The sequence below is a fragment of the Odocoileus virginianus genome, chromosome 9 (genome assembly GCF_023699985.2).
Source record: "Odocoileus virginianus isolate 20LAN1187 ecotype Illinois chromosome 9, Ovbor_1.2, whole genome shotgun sequence".
Classification (NCBI taxonomy): Eukaryota; Metazoa; Chordata; class Mammalia; order Artiodactyla; family Cervidae; genus Odocoileus; species Odocoileus virginianus.
Genome location: NC_069682.1, coordinates 66,241,048 through 66,264,784, shown reverse-complemented (window position 1 = coordinate 66,264,784; position 23,737 = coordinate 66,241,048). Strand labels below are relative to the sequence as shown.

The 23,737-nt window shown below is 40.1% G+C and overlaps 1 protein-coding gene across 16 annotated transcripts in view; it reads left to right on the top strand.

Moving 5' to 3' along the window:
• Positions 1-23,737, top strand: part of PTPRT (protein tyrosine phosphatase receptor type T) — a 1,083,381-nt gene that overhangs the window by 853,062 nt on the left and 206,582 nt on the right. For all 16 annotated transcript variants that reach the window (XM_070472652.1, XM_070472647.1, XM_070472651.1 and 13 more), the window contains exon 13: positions 17,946-17,982. In XM_070472652.1, coding sequence (XP_070328753.1) covers positions 17,946-17,982 — 37 coding nt within the window. The remainder of the gene's footprint in view (positions 1-17,945; positions 17,983-23,737) is intronic.

Below are 23,737 nucleotides of genomic sequence, written 5' to 3'. Positions count from 1 at the left end.
ATGTATGTACATATTCATGTAAATATTCTTGTACATATGTGAATATACTCATGTGCATATGAATATATGTATATACAGTTAAAATAAAATTGTAATTAACTCAAGAATCTTACTGGTAGCAAGGTTATCATTGGGCCAGAGTTATGGTCTATGTGGCTAATGAGGTAGAACATTGCTTACACTTCTTGAGCTTCCTGGAAGCTAAGGCAAAAAGGGGCATGTGGCAGGTTCATATAGTTTCTCTTGCTCGACAGACACTTGTGCCTGTTTTTTATGAAAGGGATGCATTGCATATATCCTTATATAAGGAACCTTGAGGAGATATCAGTTAACATCATAGTATCATTTTTGCTCAAACACTCCACTAGCTCCTTCTCCATCAGTGTTGTCATACAAGAGTAAACTGAAATATTGAAGCTACTTACACTCAAGGATTCTGTTTCTTGTGCTGTATAGCAGCATTAATACTATTAATTAGTGCCATTAAATAAGACTAATGGTTCTCAAAGCTTCCCCCCCCCATAATTCTTTTATAAATATGCCTAGCATGGGGTCTTCCCATTGCATAGATTGGCACTGACCATATGTGATGTTAGACAAGTGATTTGGACTCTCTGAGTCTCATTCTTATTCAGAACGTTTTGATGCCCATAGTATCAACCATATAAAAATGTTTGTAAATTTTTAACAAGATGATGCATTTAAAATGCCTATCATAGTGGTTCGTGGTCAATAAACACTGAATTCATATCAGATATCATTATTAGAATATCACTGGTGATAAGTATGAGGCAGGATGTGGGGATTTACTGAGGAAAGGAAAAGCAAAATCTGTGAGTGCACAAACATTTGAATAGACGGATGGGTTAAGAATGTTTGCTGAGTCAGGAAAGAGAAGTAAAATGAGTGAAGTCCGGGGTATACAAAGATACCAGCTGACCTACCTGATGCATCAAGGAGAGAAAGAGAGCGAGATTCCAAAAGCAAGGTCAGGAATGTTGTGTTTATAGAAGGACATGTGCAGAAGTTAGTTCTTCTGTAGGCCCTTCTTGAAGGCTAAATTTGGGTCAGGTTCCATCTTTTTCCTCATGGCTCCCGACTTTGCAAACTCAAAAACTCAGTTTTTCAGGATGCATTGTTGAGAGGAGATTCAAGTAAATCTCCCCAAGACTGAGCGAAATAGTACACAGTTTAGAATAATTCCTTCCCTTCAAAAACATCCCTAAGACTTTACTATCTCAGAAGTCTGGATTACCCAAGATATACCTCACTATCTATTTCCAATTGTCACCAAGTCCTGCTGTTTCTTCACTCTAGTATTCTCTTCCATCCACATACATTTTTCATCTTCAGTGCCACCATCCTCGTTCTGAATACCATAATCTCTTCCTTAGGAAACCTCAGCAAGCCCACCCCCACCCCCACAAGCTGGTCTTCTCACATCCACTTTTACTTGCCTCAAAGCCATTATCCAACCACAGCAAACATGATACTATCTGTATCTTCATTTAGCAGATGAGTGAGCCAAGACTCAGAGCAGCTATGATTTGCTGAAGCACATTCCAGAAGCAAGAGATGGACCTGGATTTGAACCTGCGCATGTAAAAATGCTGTTAGGTGGTCCTGTCCAGTTATTGCCATGCCTCATGCTGAGTCACAACCCCACAAAGTAGGATCTGGCTGAACTGCGACCAACAGAAGCCCCTGAAAGACCCCCAACCCTCCCCACCACATCCACGTTTGGTCTCGTTCTCCCTGCACACATGGCCAGCCTCAGTCTCCTGCTCAATCTTGAAACACCTGCTGGCCCTGCTGTTAGCACCAATAAGTAGTGTGGAGCTGTACTAATAACAATTATCATAATAAATTGGCCTTTGATTACATCTGTCACCTGTGAATTTCAAAGACTTTACAAACGTCAATTAGTAATTACAGCTCAAAGGATCACTCACTGAGAGTGGGGATCATTAAGGTCAGATAAGAGCTCAGGTTTAGTCCTGAGAATCTCCAGTCCCTGCTGGAAGGTCAAAGCCTCTCTCGATGAGGCCCAGAGGAACCAGGCTCTGACATCCCAATTAGGGGATAATTTGTACAGCTGCTCCATCAAAGTCCTGATGCTGAGGAATGGGAAGCATGATATGTAGTTTTGGAAGGGAGCTTATAGAGTGTGCAGTTCCTTTCTCTCTGCAGAATGAGTAACTGAAGTCTGGAGTGGGAAAGTGATTTGTCCAAGGTCAAAGCCATGTCTTGAACCTGGTTTCCCATACCTTGTCCGTATTTGTTTATTCTGCAAAATTGTGTCATCATTGGTCATGCTCTTCTCTGATTATAGTGACGAGGATAAAAATCCAACAATCATTTACTCAGGGCTTGCACTGTGGGGATGAGGGAATGAAAGTGAAGAGTGAAATGAAAATGTTAGTCACTCGGTTATGTCTGACTCTTTGTGACCCCATGGACTGTAGCCCACCAGGCTCTTCTGTCCGTGGAATTCTCCAGGCAAGAGTGCTGGAGTGGATTACCATTTCCTTCTCCAGGGGATCTTCCCGACCATTATGTAGATGTATCTTAATTTACTCAATCACTTTGTATGTGTGGACATAGAAATTATTTCCAATATTTTTCAAATGCAAATTTTGCTACAATAAAGTATTGTGTACATATATTTTTTGTAATATATATTGTAAAAAATGTGTCTTCAAGATGTATTCCTGGAAGCAGAATTCTTGGATCAAAAGGTGGACAAATATGTAGTTTTGATAGATGTTTTTAAATTCCCTTGCTTAAAGGTTGAATCAATTTTCATCCAGCAGTGTTTCAAATTGTTTCTCTACTGCCTCACCAATAGTTTGTGTGGTCTAACTTTAATTTTTGTCAAAGTTATAAGAAGAAATTGTATCTCAATGTAGTTTTAATTTCCTTTCTCTGATAAAAAATAAGATTGGCATCATTTCATATATTTAGGAGATATTTTTATTTCATTTTTAATTATATGTGTATGTCTTTGCCCAATTTTCTATCAGGATTTTTACCTTTTTCCCCACAATTTTTAAGATATTAACTTTCTATCTGTGATATATGTTGTAATTTTCTGGACTTTGCTTATAATATTTTTGTCCCACCCCCAAAAATGTAGTCAAATGCATCAATTTTTAAAGTTACACGTAGACTTTGAGATATTGTGAAAAAGCCTTTCTTATACCAAGGTTATAAAAGAATTCACCCTGTTTGCTTCCAGAACTTATACAAGTTTAAATGTTTTTCACATTTACATTTCTGATGTTTGGTGTTCATTTTTGTGCATGGTATAAAGTATGTGTCTAATTTTATGTTTTTTCCCCAAATGTCTGTTTAGTTGTCCTAGCAACATTTATTAAAAAGTCCATCTTTGCCCCAATAATTTGAGGTGCCATTTTTCTCATGTTTTAAATTTTCATATGTTCTTGTGTCTTTTTCTGGAAAAACCTGAAATTGTATTCCACCCACCTTTTTGACTATTTATACACTAATACCACACTGTGTCTCTGTGTGTGTGTGTCTGTGTGTGCGTGATCAGTTGTATCCAGCTCTTTGTGATCCCATGGACTATAGCCCGCCAGGCTCCTCTGTCTGTGGAATTTTCCAGGCAGGGATACTGGAGTGGGTGGCCATTTCCTTTTCCAGGGAGTACCACATAGTTTTAATTGTAAAGGCTCAATGCCTTGATAACTGATAAGGCAACTCCCCGCACCTAGAGTTTCTCTTCCAGTGCTTTCCTAGTTCTTCTTGGGTGTTCATTTTTTCATAAAAGTTTTAGCAGTAACTTTTCTAGCTCCATAAAAAGCCTATTAGTAATTTAACTGGAAGTGCACTAAACTTTTACATTAATTAGGGTGAACTAATATCTTTACGATGTTGAATTATCCTAGCTGAAAACAGAGAATGTCTTTCTGTTTGTTCAAATCTGCTTTTGTGTCTTTCAGGAGTGCTGTTTTCTGCATATAGATTTTGCAGTTCTTGCTGAGCTTAATACCAAGTATTTAATCTTTGTTGCCATTGTGAATGAGATTTGCTGCATGATAGCCTCTATGTGAGGTCAACTGTGTTTGTGGTTACTATTCACTTTGTATGTTAATTTTATATCCTGCTACCTTTACCATTGACTCTCTGTGCATCTTCAGATATACTGTTACACCATCTACAAGAAAATGTATAAAAGTTAATTTTCCAATCTGTATTCCTCTAATTGATTTCTTTTATCCAATTGCACTGACCAGAACTTCCAGTATGATGTAAAGGAGTGGTGGAAATGGAGGGCATTCTACTCTTGTTCTTAATCTTAAAGAGAATGTCTTTAGTAGATTTCCACTAAGTAAGATGGTGGTGTTAGAACTCATGTATATATCGATTTATACTGATATACTGATCGATTTCTGTTTTCTTGAGTGTTTTTTTTTTTTTAAATCCGGAATGGGTATTAAATTTTGTCAAATGCTTTTTCTTCATTAATAGAGATAATATGAGTTTTCCTTTTATCTGCTAATATGGTATACTATATGAGTAGACTTCTTAACATCCAACCACCCTTGCATTTCTAGAATACATTCCACTTGATCATGGCATTATTTTTTTTCTCAATGCAGTGTTGGATTCTGTTCACCAACATGTTCTGTAGTAGTTTTACACATCCAAAATTAGGATGGGTCTATAATTTCTCGCTCCTTTTTTTTTTTTTTTTGGTATTATCTCCCCTAAATTTAGGTGTCAGTGTTATACTGGTTTCATTTAAAAATGAGAGCGTTTATGGATAGTTAGGGAGTGTGAGACGGACATGTACTCACTGCTATATTTAAAATGGGTAACCGACAGGAAGCTACTGTGTAGTACAGGAAACTGACCAGTACTGAGTTAACAGCCCATACGGGAGCAACCGAGTCACTTCGCTATGCACCTTTACCTGTCACAGCGTTGTTAATCAACTGTACTCCAAAATAAAATGCAGTTTTTAAAACATATTAATTTTAAACAATGGAGCTTCATTTTCCGTGCTGTAGAACAATTTCTGTCAGTCCTATCTTATATTTTAAAGTCTAATAGAAAATTCCCCTATGAAAACAAGTCAGCAGGGTGTTTTTCTTCTGACATAGTTCTTTCATATCTTCTTCTATTTATTCTGTGAAAGTAGATCTGTTGTTTTTTATCTCTTATCAAATCTATTTTATAAACTATACTTTTCTAGGAAATCATCAACTCCATTTAGTTTTTCAGAATTATTTTCAGAGGTCTGAAAAGTTGTCTCATTTTTAAAAAATTCTTCTTTTTCAGTGGTTATTTCCTTCTTGCCATTTCCTTATACCTTGGTGCTTCCTCTTTTTTTCCTTTTTCTAGTATCTTTTTCTTTTCTATTTCAATAACCTTTTGCCTTTATTATTCCCTTCTATGCTCCTGTTTTCTTTCTTTCATTTTACTGATATTCTTATAGTCACCGCTTTAAATGATTTTTATAGATTCCAGTATGTAGCATTTTCATCATTTTGCTTAAAAATATTTAAATTTTTGTTTACAATTTCCCCTTTCACCTAGAAGTTAGCCAAAAGAAATTATTTTGTAAATTTCCAGGTGGATGGACCTAGTCAGGTGTTTTTTATTTTCATACTCTTAATAATTTATCACTTTATTATATTGTAACCATGGAATATTTCTTAAAATACTTCTACTTTATTCAACATAGCAATGCTTTCTTAATTAGCTGATATATGGTAAGTTTTCTGAATGCTTCATAAGCTCATAAGGAGAAGGCTTTTCTCTGCTATCAGGCTGTATGGTTTGACACACAGCCACAAGATCTGCTTAATTATTTTAGCTCTCTGTATCCTTGCCTATTTTTTCTTTTTTTTTTTTTTGCCACTTGATCTGTCTTATATTGACAGTAGTCTTCTATTATTATTGTATCTTCTGTAGTTTTTACTTCATCAGTTAAATCTCTCAGTCGGGTCTGTCTCTTTGTGACTCCATGAACTATGGAGTCCAGGCTTCCCTGTCCATCACCAACTCCCAGAGCTTGCTCAAACTCATGTCCATCGACTCAGTAATGCCATCCAACCGTCTCATCCTCTGTCATTCCCTTCTTCTCCTTTTACTTCATAAAGGTGATCATTGTGGCTTTTGGTGCATAGATTTTCATGCCTGCTACCTTTCTTAATTGTGGATTTAACATTAAAATGTTCTTTGTTATATATATACATACACACACACACACACACATATATATGCTTTTAAAATTGCTTTTTATAACTCTGATATCAGGATCACTGCTCTAGCTTTCTCTTGTTCATTTGTTTATTCTTTCTTTTTTTGCCATTTATAGTTTCTCTCATTCCTTTATTGTTGCCTTTCAGAATGACTTTGTTTTAGATATGAAAGTGAAATAGAAAGTGTTAGTCTCTGAGTCGTGCCAGACTCTTTGTGACCCCATGGTCTGTAGCCTGCCAGGCTCCTCTGTCCACGGAATTCTCCAGGCAAGAATATTTTTAGCCATTCCCTTCTCCAGGGGATCTTCCCAACCCAAGCATTGAACCCAGGTCTCCTGCATTGCAGGCAGATTCTTTACTGTCTGAGCCACCAGGGGAGCCCCCTAGATACCAGATAGTTGGGTCTTGCTTTATGAGACCTTTGAAATCTTTCCCATGTAATTACATGGGTTAAACCCATTCACGTTTGTTGATGTGACTGATATGTTTGGTTTCAAATCTATCACATATTCTTTATATCATAATTTACTATGTTAATTTTGTAATTCTTGCTGATGTGTTTTCCTCTTTTATTTTAAAGTATCTTTTGATGTTTAGAAAGCTTTTTATTTTTGTCCTAATAGTTATCTTTATTCTTATACTTTTCAATATGTTTTATCCTTTCTTATTTAACCTCTTCCTGCCAGCACTTTTCCCAGCATTATTGAGGTGTAATTAAAAAATAAGAATTGTGTATATTTAAGATGTACAACATGATGGACATTATGGTTTGTTTTGGGCTCTTTTCAAAGTATAGTTGATTTATAATAATATATTAGTTTCAGGTGTGCAGCATAGTGATTCAATGTTTTTGAAGATTATACTCCATTATAAGTTATTACAAGATAATTGCTGTAATTCCCTGAGCTATACAGTATATCCTTGTTGCTCATCTATTTTATTCATAGTAGTTAGTATCTGTTAATCCCATACCCCTAATTTGTCCCTTCACCCTTCCTTCCATTGTGAAATGATTGCCATAATCAAGCTAATTAACAAATTCATCACCTCTCATAGTCACCATTGTGTGTGGTGAGAGTACTTAGATCTTAACTACTACTCTCTTAGCAAATTCCAAGTATGAAAAGCAAGTAATATACAAACCTACCAAACTTATGCATCCTATTAACTCTTGAATCAGCATCTCCCCACTATGCTCTGGCCACTGCAACCAGCACTCTCTGCGTTCATATGTTCCACTTTCCCCAGTTCCACATAGAAGTGAAATCCTCCAGCATTTGTTCTGTGTCTGTCTCATTCCACTCAGTCTGGTGTCCTCCGGGCTCATCCATGTTGTTGCAAATAACAGGTTCTCCTACTTTTTAAGGTCATCAATAGTCTATCATCTGTATATACTACATTATCTTTTCCCAGGTCCTAACTGCGCCATACTATTCATCCGTGCTGATCCCCTCAGTTTTCAGGTTGAGATAATAGAAACAGGCCTCTTGGGCAGCATCTGGCATAGCTGGGGGAGTGGGCCACTCATGATGCTCTCATTTCCCCTATGGGGTCTCTCATGGCACTGAGCTGAGCCACTTTGGGAGAAAAGTGACATATGTAAAGTATGACTGTTTAGTGCTTCTGTTATCAGACTTTTTGCTCCACTGGGGGGCTGGGTCCTCTCTTCTGGACTTGCAAATTCCCACAAAGGCACTCTCATCCAGGGGTGGTTGTCAAAATGATGTTTCTTTGGGAGGATGAGTGTGCAGATGTATTCTGCCATCTTGCAGGCATCGCTGCTCTATCAGTTTTTGATGGTGTGCATTGACTTTCATCTGTCGCCCACAAAGCAGTCAGTGAACTTACTCCTCTCTCATCTTTCTTCTCGTACCCTCATTCTCATACCCTCTTCTCATACCTCTTTCTTCTCTCTCTCATTTTTACTGCATTATTTTCAAGCAAATATACATTTACATATTCTGCTTTCAACCATGTCCCTACCTTCTTTTAGTCTGAGGTTCACTTAGTATAATTAAGTATATTAAACGCTTACCATCAAACCGTTTGACAAAACTTCCTCAGTCAGCTCTTGGTTGAATGAAGCTTATCTTCTGTTATATTTCTCAAGGAAGACTCATGAGTACAGGAATCTCTGAGTGATTGAATGTTGCAAGTTGTTTTTCTATAGTTTTGACAATTGAAAAATACTTGGCTAGCTATAAAATCCTTGGTTCATAATTTCTTTTAGTTTCTTGAAAATTGCTGCTTCATATTTTTTGTCTTGTATGTTGCTTTGGAGATAGCTATGATAGCCCAATTCTGTTGCCCTTGTAAATTGTTTGATCCTATTTGCCTTGTCTTTGAAACTTTTTTTTTTTAAAGTTCAGTTGTTTTTATAGGATCTTGGAATAGATCTTTCAGGTCTTTGAGTCCTTTCAGGGTGTAGCCTCAGGTCATCTCTTCATAGGTTTTCCTCAGATTTTTGTTACAAATTTTTGCTTATTTAATTACTTAATCTGCCTTCTCAGGGATTTCAAGTGTATATATATCAGATCTTCTTTCTCTTCTCTTTAAGCCCGTTTTCATGGACCCTTGTTACTTTATTCTCGATCTCATTTTCATTCTCTTGGTTGTCTTTCTCTTTCTTCGATGCCCCTTTTTAAAAATTTCCCTTGGATATCTTGTCATTTAATCTTCATTTCTGAGTGCTTTTGTTTTTGTTTTCTTTTCCCCTCTGAGTTTAGTCAATTCTCTTTTTTTCCTAATTCTTTATGGATTTCACTTAATATTTACATTTCTAATTCAAAGTTGTTTGAGAAGATTTAATTCAGTTTGGGGTACTGTGTTACAGTTTTCCTTCTGATTTTTAATTTTGAGAGAGGTGGTGGATTTTTATCACTTGGGATGTTTTGACCTTTATTTTCTGTTTTCTTCTTATATAATAGCTTTATTTGGTTCCTTCCACTTACTCATTTTGTAAATTTGAGGTTCAAAAACACAGTAGTAGGTGGATATGTGAGCCTGAATCTCTGGAATACCAGTGTTAGAAACAGAAATTTTAGTTTCATAATGATTTAAGACTTAAAGCCTTGTAACTAAATGTAATCTTTTATTGAGAAAATTGGGATACAGATGAAAAGAGATATAAAATGAGACCACTCCAATATTTGGAGGTCAAGCAGATGATAAATGTCTGGCCAAATAAAATAAAATTTAAATTTTAAAAAGGATAATGTATTCTGATAAGGTAGTGGTGTGTGTTTTTTGATGGATGACTGAGTTTTTTGTATCATGAGAAATGACAGGTTGTGTGCTCTCTGACTTGTGGTCACTGTTGTTATTCTCTCTTGATTGCAGAGTCTTAAAATTCCCCCTTTTGCCTCTTTCCTTTTCGTTATCCAGTCTCCCAGAGACACTTCTCCTTTCTTTTTACCCTATTTCCCCCCATAAGTGATGCCTATGGAAGACTACCACCTTGAATTATGTATGGCTTTCAGATTGTTTTCATGTAATTATTTCCTTATTCTAGCAGGATTCTTTTTCAGAATTTTCACACATAGGAACTTGGTCTTTCTGAAGGTTGTTTTATAAAACCTTATGACCTCTACCAGCTTACCTTTTTCTCTTTCATGTGGTTTTTTCCTTACAGCCCTGGCTTTCCACAAAAGCTTGTGATGAGAGCCTTAGAAATACTTCATTCAACTGCAGAGCTTGTTTTTCTACTAACAGGGACTATGACGTTTTGAGGGTCCTGTGTATTTTAATGATATTGAAGTTGTGAATTATATATAGCTTTATTTTTTCTTGTTTTCCTGTGTTGTTTTTTTGAAAGATATGTGGGGAGATTTGATTTTAGATGGTTACCATTTTCTTCAACTATTAAGAGTCAGCAGGAATTGACTGTGGATTGCTTGTGGGAAATTATGGAACTAGAAGAATCAAAGATGACTCCCAGGTTTTTTACTTAATCAACTGGATAGATAATGGTTACATTTACTGAAATGGGGAAAACTGGTAGATATATAAGGCCTGGCATAGAAGGGAATGGAGTAACAGAGTTCTCTTTTGGAGATTTGTAAATTTATTATAAGTATGTGGATATATGTGCCTGAATCTCTGGAATACCATTGTTAGAAATTTGAGCGTCCTAAGGATTTAATACTTAATGCCTTGTAACTAAATGTAACCTTTTATTGAGAAAATTGGGATACAGATGAAGAAGGATATAAAATGAGACCACTCCAATATTTGGAGGTCAAGCAGATGATAAATGTCTGGCCAAATAAAATAAAATTTAAATTAAAAAAAAAAAGGATTAGGAGCAGACAGTGAGGTAAGAGAGAAAGCTGAGAGTAGAGTGATCTCAAAGGCAGGAGGAGAAAGAGTCAAAGAGAAAGTGATCAGTTGCAATTGATATTGATGAGACATTAAGGATGGTGCGGTTGGAGAAGTGACTTTTAGAGCTGACCATATGAAAGCCTTCATTGGCCTTGATGAGAGCAGTGAGATTGAGGGAGGTTTCAGAGCACTAGTGAGTTAAGCCAATTGAGTCTGCATCTAGAGAGAGAACACAGAAGATTTTCAGAGCTTGAGTCTAACAGTGACTTTTCTGAATAAATGGCTTGCATTTATAAATTGCAATAAATGACTTGGGAGTTTCATTCCCCAAAGTTGGGGTCAGGGCCATGGCTATTGCCTGAAGTAGGGCCTATTGCCTTCCAGGAAAATCTGATCAGGTTGGTGATGAACACCTATCAGTGAGAAGAATATGCCACCAACAGCCAAGTCTCCTTCATCCTGCAGCTTTGCTTTGCCTCTTGTTGGTGACGCAGGTTTGCAGATTGCAACATACATGTTTATTAGGAAGTTATGTCTCAAAGGGCACTCTGTCCCTTTCATGCCTTAAAAGGCATCGCTCACTCATTTTCCTCCAGAGAATGGGCCTACCAAGTGACCTAGTTCTAATGGTTCTGGGCTGCTCAGTTTCCAGAGGCAGATCTCTGCTTTCCTTTTCCATCACTGGCTTTCTGATTTCTCAGGGTCCTGTTTCAGGTCAAAACAGAATTTCTTCATACAAATTGCTTGGCCTGTTTTTCAAAATATGACCCTGCCCCATCATCACTGTCTGCCTGTGGACAAGCCAAGAAAGCAGGGCCTCTGACCTCATGCCAAAGACGTATTTGCCAACAGAGACCTCAGAAAAGAAGGCCATTTTCTTAAAGGGTATTTTGCTTGGCTTACTATCTGAGCAACCCTGGGAAATTTTATTTAATCTTGTTTCACAAGAAAAGAAAAGTGGGGCATTGTGCTATCCATCTCACAGACTTGTTATAAGAATGAAAAATACAATATTCAAAACACGTAACTTAGGAAAAGAGAGCCTTCCTCTTTTCTGTTTTTTTCCTTACTGATGCTTTCAGGGACTGTCATGCTAAGTGAATGAGCCACATCGAGGCCAAACATCATCTTAGGGGTCAGGGCACTGGAAAAGCATCATAGGAAGTTGGGCTGCAGAGAGCCTAGACTGAGGACCCGACATGTATCAGCCCCAGAAGCATGGGGGGAGGAGGGAAGTGGCGAAGGACTCTGGGGTCAGAAATGCTTACCAAAGGTGAGAGGCAGCCAGGATCTCTGCAGCCAGTCTCCTGGTCCAAGGCACTAGCATCTCTCGGTTAGATGTCACCACCGCCCTCTCCCCAGCAACTAGCTTGTCTTGCAATGTAAGTCTGTTCTCTCTATAGTAGCCTCTGCATTTTAAAAAACTAAAAGTCTGAAAATTTTATTCTTGCTCATTAATCTTTGATAGCTGTCTGTTGTTCTTAAAATATAGACCAAAACCCTACAGTCTAAAAGGCTCTGCCAAGCTTATGCCTCTAGCTTCATCTGATCTCATTCTCTGAGTACTTCATGATGATGTAAACACCCCAGACTTCTTGATGTCTTTGACTGCACCTCGTGTTTTCCCGCTCCCAGGCCTTCGTGCATCTGTCCCTGAGTCTGGGACACCCTTCTGTGATACTTATTTTCCAGGTATTAGGTTAAATAGTTCTTGCTCAAGGTGGTAAGCTCTCTTTCATTCCCACCCACATCCCTTGTCATCTTCTGGACACATATATAGCACCAAACACTTCTCTTAATAGTGTTTATTGCAACTTGTAATCAGGTGTTTACTCATGAGAATAGTTATCTGATGTTTGCTGCAAGTATTAGAAAGATAATGTTTGCATGCTTCATGAGGACGGGACTGTGTCTGCTCTGCTTTCCCTGTGCATGCAGCACAGTGCCTGGCATGTAATGATCATTCAGTAATGATGAACATTTTCAGTGATGATCATATCAATGAATACTTGTTCATTGACTGACCAAATGAATGAGGAGTTAAGTGGGGGTCCCAGTCTTAGAGAAAAATGAAGGCACAAGCCTAAGAAGATGTGAAAACTGTAGAAAGACTCTGGGGTTAGGGCTAAATCTCATCATATTAGCTGAGACAGCTTAGTCTTAGAGAAGGCAAAAATATGAGTTAGGGCAACTGGGAAAAGTCTTTGAAAATGATGAGATCAGGGGTAAATCCCCATCTTAGTAAGTAGGGCAGTCTGATAGTGCAATGAGAATTTTATGTATTCCCCAGGTACAGGGGCTTCTTGACCAGGTTGTCAGTACAATGTAACCTAAGTCCTCCTGGATAATAGACAGCAGTTCCTATAAGCCCTTCAATTAGATAGCCTATAATTTCAGTAAGTAGTTGAAGGATGGATGGATAAGTGGATGGTTGAATGAGTCAGACTTGGCCTAGTCTCTAAATGGAGGTTATAAGTAGGTAAGTAGGTATAGGTATGAGGCATTTTTATTTATTTTTTTTTAAATGTTTGTTGTGAGATGGATGATATGATATGATGTCAAGAAGACGGTGTACTGAAAGAATTGGAAGCAACCTTAGAATATCCCACCTACTCTACCCAAGTGGCCTTCCCCATCCCTTCCTCTGTCATTTGATTGGCGGGAAAATTGAGCCACAGAGAGGAGCAATGAGCTGCTCTATTGCACAGCACTGGCAGATCCTGTTTTGTTTTGTTTTTTCTTTGTTTTGTTTTGTTTTTAGCTTTTTGGCTCTGCCATGCAACGTGTGGTTTCTTAGTTCCCGACAAGGGATTGAACCTGAGCCCCCTGCATTGGAAGTGTGGAGTCTTTACCACTGGACTGCTAGAAAAGTCCCAGCACTAGTAGATCCTTGAGTAGAAGCAGGTCTCGACAGAAGCCTGACAGTTAGGACAGTATATTTTACCCCAAGGTGATACATTCCTGTGTGCAGATTTGCAAGTCTAGAGTAGGAAGTAGAATGTGAGTGAGGCTAAAATAATGGGAACATGAAATTGTCTTGTACTGTGGGGCTGGAACAGAGAATACACCGAATGCTTTTTCTCTTTCCAAAGCCTTATATAATCTGACACAAGGAAAGTGCTCATTTCCTTTTTACAGAACTGATTGGGTAAATGTCCATAGGCCAGACTTCCTGTGTGTTCGGATGCAGGATTTCCAGCATGTTCCTGACTTGCTTGCTAACAGTTCAGTCACCCAGAAGGTCAAGGGAGTGACTCAGAACTTTGTTATTCTGTACCTGATTCTAACCAACAAAGACAAATTGGGTATGGAATTAAAGATGTCAGGAACTTGGGAGAAAACAGATATGTCAGCGTCATGTTTGTGAAAGCCGAGGAGAGTTAAACATAATCAGACAAGTGCTTTAGCTGATAGAAAACAGTTTAATAGATTCAGGTGGAGGACATAGTGTTAGGAAATGGCTCACTTTCATGCATGCAGCTTTGGCAGTGAAGATGATTCTAAGGAGAATTAGAAAGTTCTGCAAATGATCCAGTGAAGAAGAAGGCAGTAGAATAAACCATTGTGGCTACCCAATATTCCCTTTACTGTGACACATTTTTAAATGAGTTGAGTTCAGTTACTCTGTCATGTCCAACTCTTTGTGACCCCATGGACTGCAGCACACCAGGCTTCCCTATCCATCACCAACTCCCAGAGTTTACTCAAACTCATGTCCATCGAGTCCTACAAAAGACACATTGACCTTCACCTTTGCGGGGAGGAAGTGACCCAGAAGGAACATGAAGGGTTTTTCTGAAGTGCTGGTAATTTTGGGTGTTTTGATCTGGGTGCTGGTCGTAAAGTGTTTGTTTACTTTGTGAAACATTTGGCAAACTGCATTTAAAATTGTTTGTCTGCGTGTATCAATATGTTATACTTCACTGTGCAACCATTTTTAAGATTTAGTATATTTCCTTTAGGACTTATTTTTTAAATGGTTAGATTGGCATGTTGAACAAAAACTGTGCTTTATTCATTTATTATTTTCTTATGTGTATTACTTCATGTTATTCCATGGGTCTCAATCATTTTCATTATCAGCCTTATAAAACTCCACTGTGTAGGGAGACCTCCACTTTCTTTACCATGACTATAGAGTTAGGCAGGTATGTTCCTCTTCATTTTCACTTTTATAAAGAATACTTGAAGCAATTACTTTGAATATAAAGTTTCTTCTTCATTTAAGGTCACTTCATGAGAATAGATTCTTAGATGTAAAGAGATTAGATTGACTCTCTTTAAAGTCTAGACACATATTTACAAATTACCTCCATCAGTGAAGACCTCACCATATTGCCCATTGCTATATTTAACAGTCTTGCACAGAATTGGCAAGTTTCCTGATAGAGTACTTGCAAAATCTTTTTTTTTCTTTGTATTAGTATAAAGTTGGAGTGCTTTCTTATCTCTTGGCACTTCCCATCCAACACAGTTTCTCAGTTCTCTGGATGTCGTGCTTTCTTCTTTAGCCATCTCAGTGTCCAGTTCATTAACCTTTGTTTAAACCAGAGGACAGAACATGGAAGCCAACAGGAGTTGAAGAACTTTGTCCTATCTCCAAACATGAAAACAAACAAACAAAAAATTAGTTTGCTCACTTTTATCATCATTTTTAAGTTTTAACTCATTTGTGTCTTGAGCTTTTTTGGCATCTCATTTTTAAATTTTATTATTGGAGTATAACTGCTTTGCAAAGTTGTACTAGTTTCTGGTGTACAACAGAGTGAATCAGCTATATGTATATGTACATCGCCTCCCTCCTAATCCCACCCATTTAGGTCATTACAGAACATTGAGCTAAGCTCGCTGTGCTATATGGCAGCTTCCTGCTAGCTATCTGTTTCCCACATAGTATGTACATATGTCTGTGCTCCTCTCCCAGTTCATCCCATCTCATTTAGAGAGTTCTACTTTTTTCTCTCTTCCTTCTTTCTGTCTCCTGGATATGTTCTTTAAAAAAAATTTTTTTTTTCTTGAAATATAAGCACACTTCAAATGAATATTTCATGTATTTGGATCATAATATGTCATGTTCTTTTAACATTTCTGCATTTTCCATTTTTTTAAATAAAACATTTATTTATTTTAAAAAGGAAAACTTTCAGCACAGAAAAAAAAAAAGAAAAGGAAACACTTGTTCCAAAGAACAAGTCATGTCAACCCAACCTTCTTTCTTTAAGATAGTTCTTGAAGTGATTGGGGAAATGCAGTAGACAGAGCATCAGTATCTGAAGTGATTTTGACCCTGTCCTCAAGCTATGTTTTTGGAAAAATACAGCAGTACAGTCTGAGTTCTTAAGCAACTGAGGCAGCAAGTAACTGTTGCATAACCAACCAGAGATTCTGATGAACAGATGAATGCCAGCCTGGAAGAGGGATTCTAGTGCATGCCACTGAGTCTGTTATTGGCATTTTCTAGGTTACTACTTATATTATTGATCTGGATAAAGTTGAAAAATCATGTCCCCAAACTTGCAGATAGTGAAGATAATATGGTAATAGGCTCTAGTCATCGAATCAAAGATGATAGACTTTGACAGTTCCAAGTTTGACTCTGTACTTGAGTTTCATAATAGGACCACATATATATGTAGAAGCAGGCAAATTTTTTTCTTTTTTTGGTGGGAAAGAGTTGCTGATACATTCATTGTGATCAATGAAAATGTGAAATGTTGGCTATGTTATTAGAAGCCCAGTTTAAGTAAGAAAAAAATTGAAAATAGTGATAATCTAGGTAATCATATATTGACAAGACTACACACAGATTATTGCTTCGTGTTCTGGTCCCTTCTCCTTAAGAGGGACAAACTGGAGGATGTCCTGAGATGAGCATTAATTTGGTTCAGAGGACTTGAACTTTTATCATATGAGGAATTGTTGAAAAAGAATGCTAATGAACTTGAGAACTGTCTTCAGTATCCAGACATCTTTTCTACACAAGCAAAGGAAGACTTTCTGTGGGCTATGGAACAGAATCAAGACCACTAGGGAATCATACTTGGGTTTGATAGGAGGGACAGTTCCTAGCATTCAGAGGTGTGCATGGATGAAGTAGACTCTGCTGTAGACATTATCATTGTTTCTCTTTTTGGTTCCTGGAGCACTCCAATTCCTGTGTCACTGAAGTCAGGCGTGGCCCTTTGACTTGCTCTAGCTGATGGAACCTGTGTCAAAGTAAAAGCGCTACTTCTAATGTCAAGCCTTTAGTTGCCAGTTCTTACTAAACTCATCATCATCCCTTTCTCCAGCCTCAGTGAACACTGAAGCATTATATTAAAATGGAGGTAGCAGCCTTGGTCTTTCAGTGGCTACAGTTATGACAGTATCCTCCAGCCTCCACCATCAACTCCCCCTCAGACCCACCACACTCCTATATTGGACATGTTGTTTGAGTGGAAAATAAACTTTTGCTGTTTGCAGCCCATGGATTTCATGGGTTTTATTACTTCTGCATATTCCTGACTAACGCTTCCCTGTTGGCTCAGATGGCAAAGAATCCACCTGCAATGCAGGAGACACAGGAGATGCTAGTTCAATCCCTGGGTTAGGAAGATCCCCTGGAGAAAGGAAAGGCAATACACTCCAATATTCTTGTCTGAAGAATTCCATGGACAGAGGAGCCTGGCAGGCTACAGTCCATGGGGTCGCAAAGAGTGGGACATGACTGAGCAACTAAACTAAACTAATCCTGACTAATACAGTACCTTCAAGATGCAGTGGTTCTTTACATGTGGGCATTAGCAAGACAAGCATTGGATTCTGCAGATCAAAACTACAGTGAGGTGTCACCTCACACTGGTCAGAATCGCCATCACCAAAAAGTCTACAAATAATAAATGCTAAAGAGAATATGCAGAAAAGGGATCCCTTTTGCCCTGTTTGTGGGAACGTAAATTGATACAGCCACTATGAGGACAGTATGGAGGTTCCTTAAAAAGCTAAAAATAGAACCATATGACCCAGCAATCCCATTAAGCTTCTCAAAGATGCCCTTGATACCACCTACTAACCCATGTAACTGAATGAAGCACGCACGTGCCACAGTGTACTCACTTATTGTTATGGTTATTGTTCTGTGCTGGGCAGTAATTATGAAGTAGTTCTGTCTGGTGAAGAAGCTGATAAGGTGATGAGAGCCAGGAAGTGGAAGTAACACCAGTGTGAAAATAAATGAAGAAATAGAATTAAAGGTGATTCCCCTGGGGGAAAAACATGGAAGGGACAAATATTAAATTATAATTAAAAATACAAATGCAAGCCTAGATATGCAAATACGTATACATATATTTTTGTACATGTTAAAAAACCAAACCCACAACAAATTAACTGGAATCTTACCTTTGTTATTCACAGGAGACCAAAATCAATTGCGTCCGCCTGGCTACAAAAGGTATGTTGGGATGCTCTGTCTGTCTTCAGCTATTGAAGTACTTCTCTCTGCAGCAACACAGGAAAATTTTAGGCAACAGTGACTAAAAATAACAAGAAAGAATTGTTATTTTCACTGGAGTCATTTGCATCTAGGTATTATTATATACTTATGGTATATATTAATAACACAGTGCCTGAAGCATAGGAAGAGCTCAAAACATATTTGTTTAGTCAATGGATGGATGGATGGATGTACAGACTGGTACATTAATCAGTGGTAAATATAAATTTACTCAAATATTCTTCACTATATATTTTCATTGTATTTGGGTCTGTGTTTATGTGGGTATTTTTTTGCATGTCAGTTAGACCAATCTTCTGGTTTTGTATTTTATTCAGTTGCCACATAGCTTTCAAAAATGAGGTGATTAGTGTTTAGTGCCTTCTATAATGGGAAAACAAACACTGCATTGTTGTGTAGTTGGCATTTTTAATACCTACCCCCAAAACGAAGGCAGCATTGTTCAGGCTCATCACTTTTTGTTTCCCTAATTATTATTGAATTGCCTGGCTCTTTCAATTGGTACATGTTTCTGTTTATTACTCTTAAGAAAAAAAATCAATGAATGGTTTGTTATCATTTAACCTATTACAAGGTTGAATGGTTAGAAATCAGGTTTATCTTTTGTGTTATAGAACTGATATTTTTAACAACTATCCTCCCTGTATAAGCACACCAAAACTGAGCAATTCATTCTATTCCCTGCATTTATTGACAGCACATATGGTTTCATAGGTTACTTCCAAGCAGTGAAAAGATATAAGTCAATATGTAATAATAGGCATAAACTATAGACAAAGACAGTGGCTCAAGTGTGTATATACATATGTGAATACATACACGCAAGCACACATAGCAGAAAACACGGGGGGAGAGAGGGAGGAATATTTAATGATTATTTGACAGAATATGCACCAAGACCTATCACCCGTTAGTTTTATAACTTTGAAGAAAGTCACATCAGTTTGTAGACAGCAAAGGGAAGATGCAGGAGGAAGAAGACAAGCAATCAGGGGTCGCTGTGATAAGAACTCACTCTGCTCTCAAAGAAGTCAGGAGAGGTCGGCATGTCCCTAATGTGTTGTCTCTCGGGAGCTCAGGCTTCTGGACAGAAGGAGATAAAATACTGCTTGTGAGGCAATGAGAATTGATGGCCTGCAAACAAAAGGGGCATGAATTATGGGCCTCCGCAGTTTTCCTCGGAAGAAAACAGATCATCTAGAAAGAAGACCCTTATCCATGGGCTAGCACTATAGCTCTGGTCTCGGGCCGGACAGCTCGGGATCTGCAGCAACCCCCAGGAGCGGGCAGGAAACTTACAGAGAAACCTTCCCTGTGATAGTAAGCTCCATGGCTCCCTGCGAGCTTCTGACCCCTGGACACGGGAGAGGCTGATGCAGTGCTGTCCCCTGCGGGGGGCGTGGGGTTCTAAGGACACCCCACCCCCTGGGACATAAAGCTGTCCTAAAAGGGAGTTTGTTGAATTGTATGATGTGAACTGGGAATTGAGAACATGTGATCAGACAGGCAAAAGGGTATCTGTGGGGACTTTGAGTGAGAACATTATTTAGTTATTTATTTTTGGCTGTGCTGGGTCTTCACTGCTACACGAGCTTTTCTCTAGTTGTAGTGAGCAGGGTCTTCTCTCTAGTTGCAGCACATGGTCCTCTCATTACGGTGGCTTCTCTTGTTGCAGAGCATGAGCTGGGTCTGAGCATGGTCTCAATAGCCTCAGTTCCCCGGCTCCAGAGCACAGGCTCCGTAGTTGTGATGCACGTATTTAATTGCTCCACAGCATGCAGGATCTTTCTGGATCAGGGATTGAACGCATGTCTCCTCCATTGGCAGGTGGATTCTTTACCACTGAGCCACCAGGGAAGCCCTGAGAGAGAATAATTAAAAGTATATGTTCTCGGCAATTTCTGGACCCACTGTCCATGTAGATAGAGAGCACAGCGTGCCACGTTTCTCCAGGGGCCATTGCTGATGTGTGAGATTAATGTGAGCTTTAAAGAACTAGGGCAAAAGAGCTGTCTCCTTCTTCTTAGCATAAGGATTTCTCTTCTTATTTGATGTTTTGGATACAACCTGCCTTCAGTGGAGTGTGTTGTGTGCATGTGTCCGGTGTGGCAGGCGAAAGGATGGGAATGCATTCATGAGTATGAATACCCAGCTGGCCATGCCCAGGCAGGGCTCAGAGGACTCAGGAGTCAGATGTGGATTCCAGGCTTCCATGCCTTTGTTTTCCAGTGCAGTGAGGGCCATCACCCCAACCAGAGAATTGGACTTGAGCAGCTCTAGGCAGTAGGGTAGAGAGCTGGGTAGTGCAGAATGCCAGTCTCCCGCAGGTCAAGGAGTTATTCCTTCTCAGCATCACATCAGATAAATAAGCAGGATGCCTGATGATGCAGAGAAAAGGCAAAGGGAAGGAAAGCTATATTTGATCAGTGTCTACTCTGTGCCCTTGGAGCATCCAGGGTCAGCTGAACGAGAACCCTATTTGAATTCACACCCTGCCCATGGGGACTGTGTATCAAGGAACTAAGTCCAGGCATCAGTATTTGACCCATTCCTTTCCTGATGTTGTCAATCAAATTTCCCTCTTTATGGGTTTGCCGAAAATGCTCTTCTTTTTAATAGGGGAAAGTATGATGGTGGGAACCTTGCAGGCAGTGAGGATATAGCAAGTTCCAGTGACAGATTCCATGGCCCATCTGTCTCCCTCAAAGCCCCTCCACCTCTTTGTCATTGTGGCGTTTTCCTCATGGGTCTGCCAGCGGGCAGCCAGCCTCTGGAGAGTGGTCACATGGGCAGGCTTGAGGCCAGTGCTTTGGCAATGAAACAACATGCTGATGTCCTGTCCCTGACCCCAGCGAATCCAGACAGTGTCTGTGATCAGCTCTGTGACTCCCATGGAACTGGGAGGGCTGCTACTCAGAAGGGAACAGCCTGAGCTGTTCGGGGTCATTGTGAGCTGACCAGAAGCCCAGCGCATCTTCTATCAATTTTAGACAGACTCCCTGGCACTAGCGTGCACCTCTCACCCTGGTCTGTCTGTAATGTCACTGTTCGTCACCCAAGCTCTAATGAAGCTCTGCCAGTCTGGAGGTCTGCAAAGCCGGGGACCTGTGTTGGTTTTCAGCGACTGCAGAGTTCCACAAACTAAGTGACTTAAACAAAGCATAATTTATTGTCTCACGCTTCTGAAGGCTAGAAACCCAAGATGGAGATGTCAGCAGGGTTGGCTCCTTGGATGGTGTGAGGGAGAGGTTGTTTCATGCCCTTTCTCTAGCTTCTGGGGGTTTGCTGCCATCAGCGGCCCTCTCTGGCTTGTAGATGCCTCACCTCATCTCTGCCTTCATCTTCGCATGGTGCTCTCCCTCTGCATGTCTGTCCAAATCCTCCCCTTTTGTGTGGACACTGATCATATTGGATGGAGGGTCCACCTTACTCCAGTATGACTCATCCTAACTCAACTGACCACCTCTACAGGGACCCTGTTACCAAATAAGGTCACAGTAAGGTTAGGACATTGACATGTGAATCTGGGGGAACTGAATTCAAAGCCATAGCCAGCCCTGTGCAGTTAGGGGCAGTATCCACACGGTTCCCAGTGAAGCCTCTCACTGCTCACAATTCACCGTCTGATCCCAATAGTCTTGAGGGGTGTGCAGGGAGTGGGAACCAGCGCTGCCAAAGCGGGCCCCAGAGGCAGGCTGAGGTCCAGATGTGGCTCCGGTCCCTGCAGAAACAAAGCAAGGCTGCCTCAAGCAGAGGCACTGCTTAATCTATGAAAGGATCCCAGGGCAGGGGGTAAATGCAGAGGGCCACCCCTACAAACCAGATGCTGGGTCTGTGGCAGCAGCGCCCTTCCCAGACCCCACATGGTGGTGGAGCATCAGGTCCTGGGCAGGGCCAGGCCTCCTGGGGTAGGTGCCAGCCCTGCTGCTGTTGAGGGGAGCTCTGATGAGGAACTGCTTGGTCCTCGTCACTGATTTCCCAGTCACATTTGGCCATGGCGGGAAGTTCTTGGCACATCTTTGTCCCTCGAACAATGCCTACTGAGATGAGGGAATGCATTTGGTCAGCATCTCACTGCAGCAAGACTCAGAGATCCTGAGGGTGTTATCCCCTCTTCCTGAAACTCAGAAGCACCCTATTTATCCAAGGACTTCCCTGGCAGTCCAGTGGTTAAGACTCTGTGTTCCCAATGCAGGGGGCACAGGTTCAATCCCTGATTGGGGAAATAAGATCCTGTATGGCACACAGGGTGGTCAAAAAATTAAAAAATAAAATGAAGTGATCCCCATCTACCCATTCATTGGAAGGACTGATGCTAAAGCTGAAGCTCTAATACTTTGGCCACTGATGTGAAGTGCTGACTCATTGGAAAAGACCCTGATGCTGGGAAACATTGAGGGCAGGAGGAGAAGGGGATGACAGAGGATGAGATGGTTGGACGGCATCATTGACACAGTGGACATGAGTTTGAGTGAACTCTGGGAAATAGTGAAGGACAGGGAGACCTGGCGTTCTGTAGTCCATTGGTCACCAAGAGTTGGACACAACTTAGTGACTGAACAACAACATAATCTACCCATTTGCAGAAAATTTTTGAATGTACTTACTGCCTGTGGTTTGCTGATAAACCCGCTCTTTGGAAAAGTCTTTTATTTGTAGTCTTTGTCCATTTCTAGGGTGTAAATATCCCTACAAATCCAATATCAAGTTATTGATGGCTTAACAGCTGGCTTATAAGAATGTCCTGAATCTTCGGCAACATTTCTTCTGTAGCAAGCTGATGCAAGCCAGCTCCAGCACACCAAAATCTCAGTTTGTTATGAGGACTGAATGATAACATAAATATAAATGGATTTTTATTTACTGTAAATTGTTCTGAAAATTTTTAGAAAATCATGGTTGATGACCATTATGTCTCTCGTGGTTAGCTCACTCACTGAGCACCTATGAGCCAGGTCCTTGTAAGGAACTGGGGATTTTCAATGAACCAACGGTCTTGCTTCCTATCCTCAGGAAGTTCATAGTCGAGTGTGGAAACAGACATGAAGTGAATGATCGTAAGAGACAGTGGTGGAGTTATGATTGTGATCAGGGCCTCTAAAGAGAAGTGAGATGTACTGAGTGAGGACAGGTGGCGTCAGAGCCAAAGCCCTGGGACACCCCTGGGGCTAGCTCCTCTAGGCTGGGTGCACGTGAGAGACTTTGTGCTCCCTGGTCCCGCCCCCACCCCTTCTCAGCCACCCCTGGGAATTGAGTCATATCCAGCGCGAGGATAGCATTTGAGAAGCTAGCTGACTAGTTGTGAAAGCAACCACACTCTTGGCCAAGACTCCCTGGGAAGAGCCAAGTCCCCTGTGTTTACCAAGAGTCTGATGGGTGGATTCACACACCACCAGGGGGCAGTATTTATTTATAGAGCTGTGGCAGAACCTCCAGCTGAAGGCACTGCTAAAGGACTGTGGTGTGGAAGTTTATATTCAGTTCAGTTCAGTTGCTCAGTCGTGTCCGACTCTTGGCGACCCCATGGACCGCAGCCCACCAGACCTCCCTGTCCATCGCCAGGAAGTTTGTATTAGCTGCTAGATTTAATGCTAGGATTAGGACAGGTTCATTTCAAAAGGCTGGAAGGCCGTCTTTTTCACCAGTGAGGTTGTGTCTTTTTCACTGATGAGCTTGTGTGCACAGATTCACA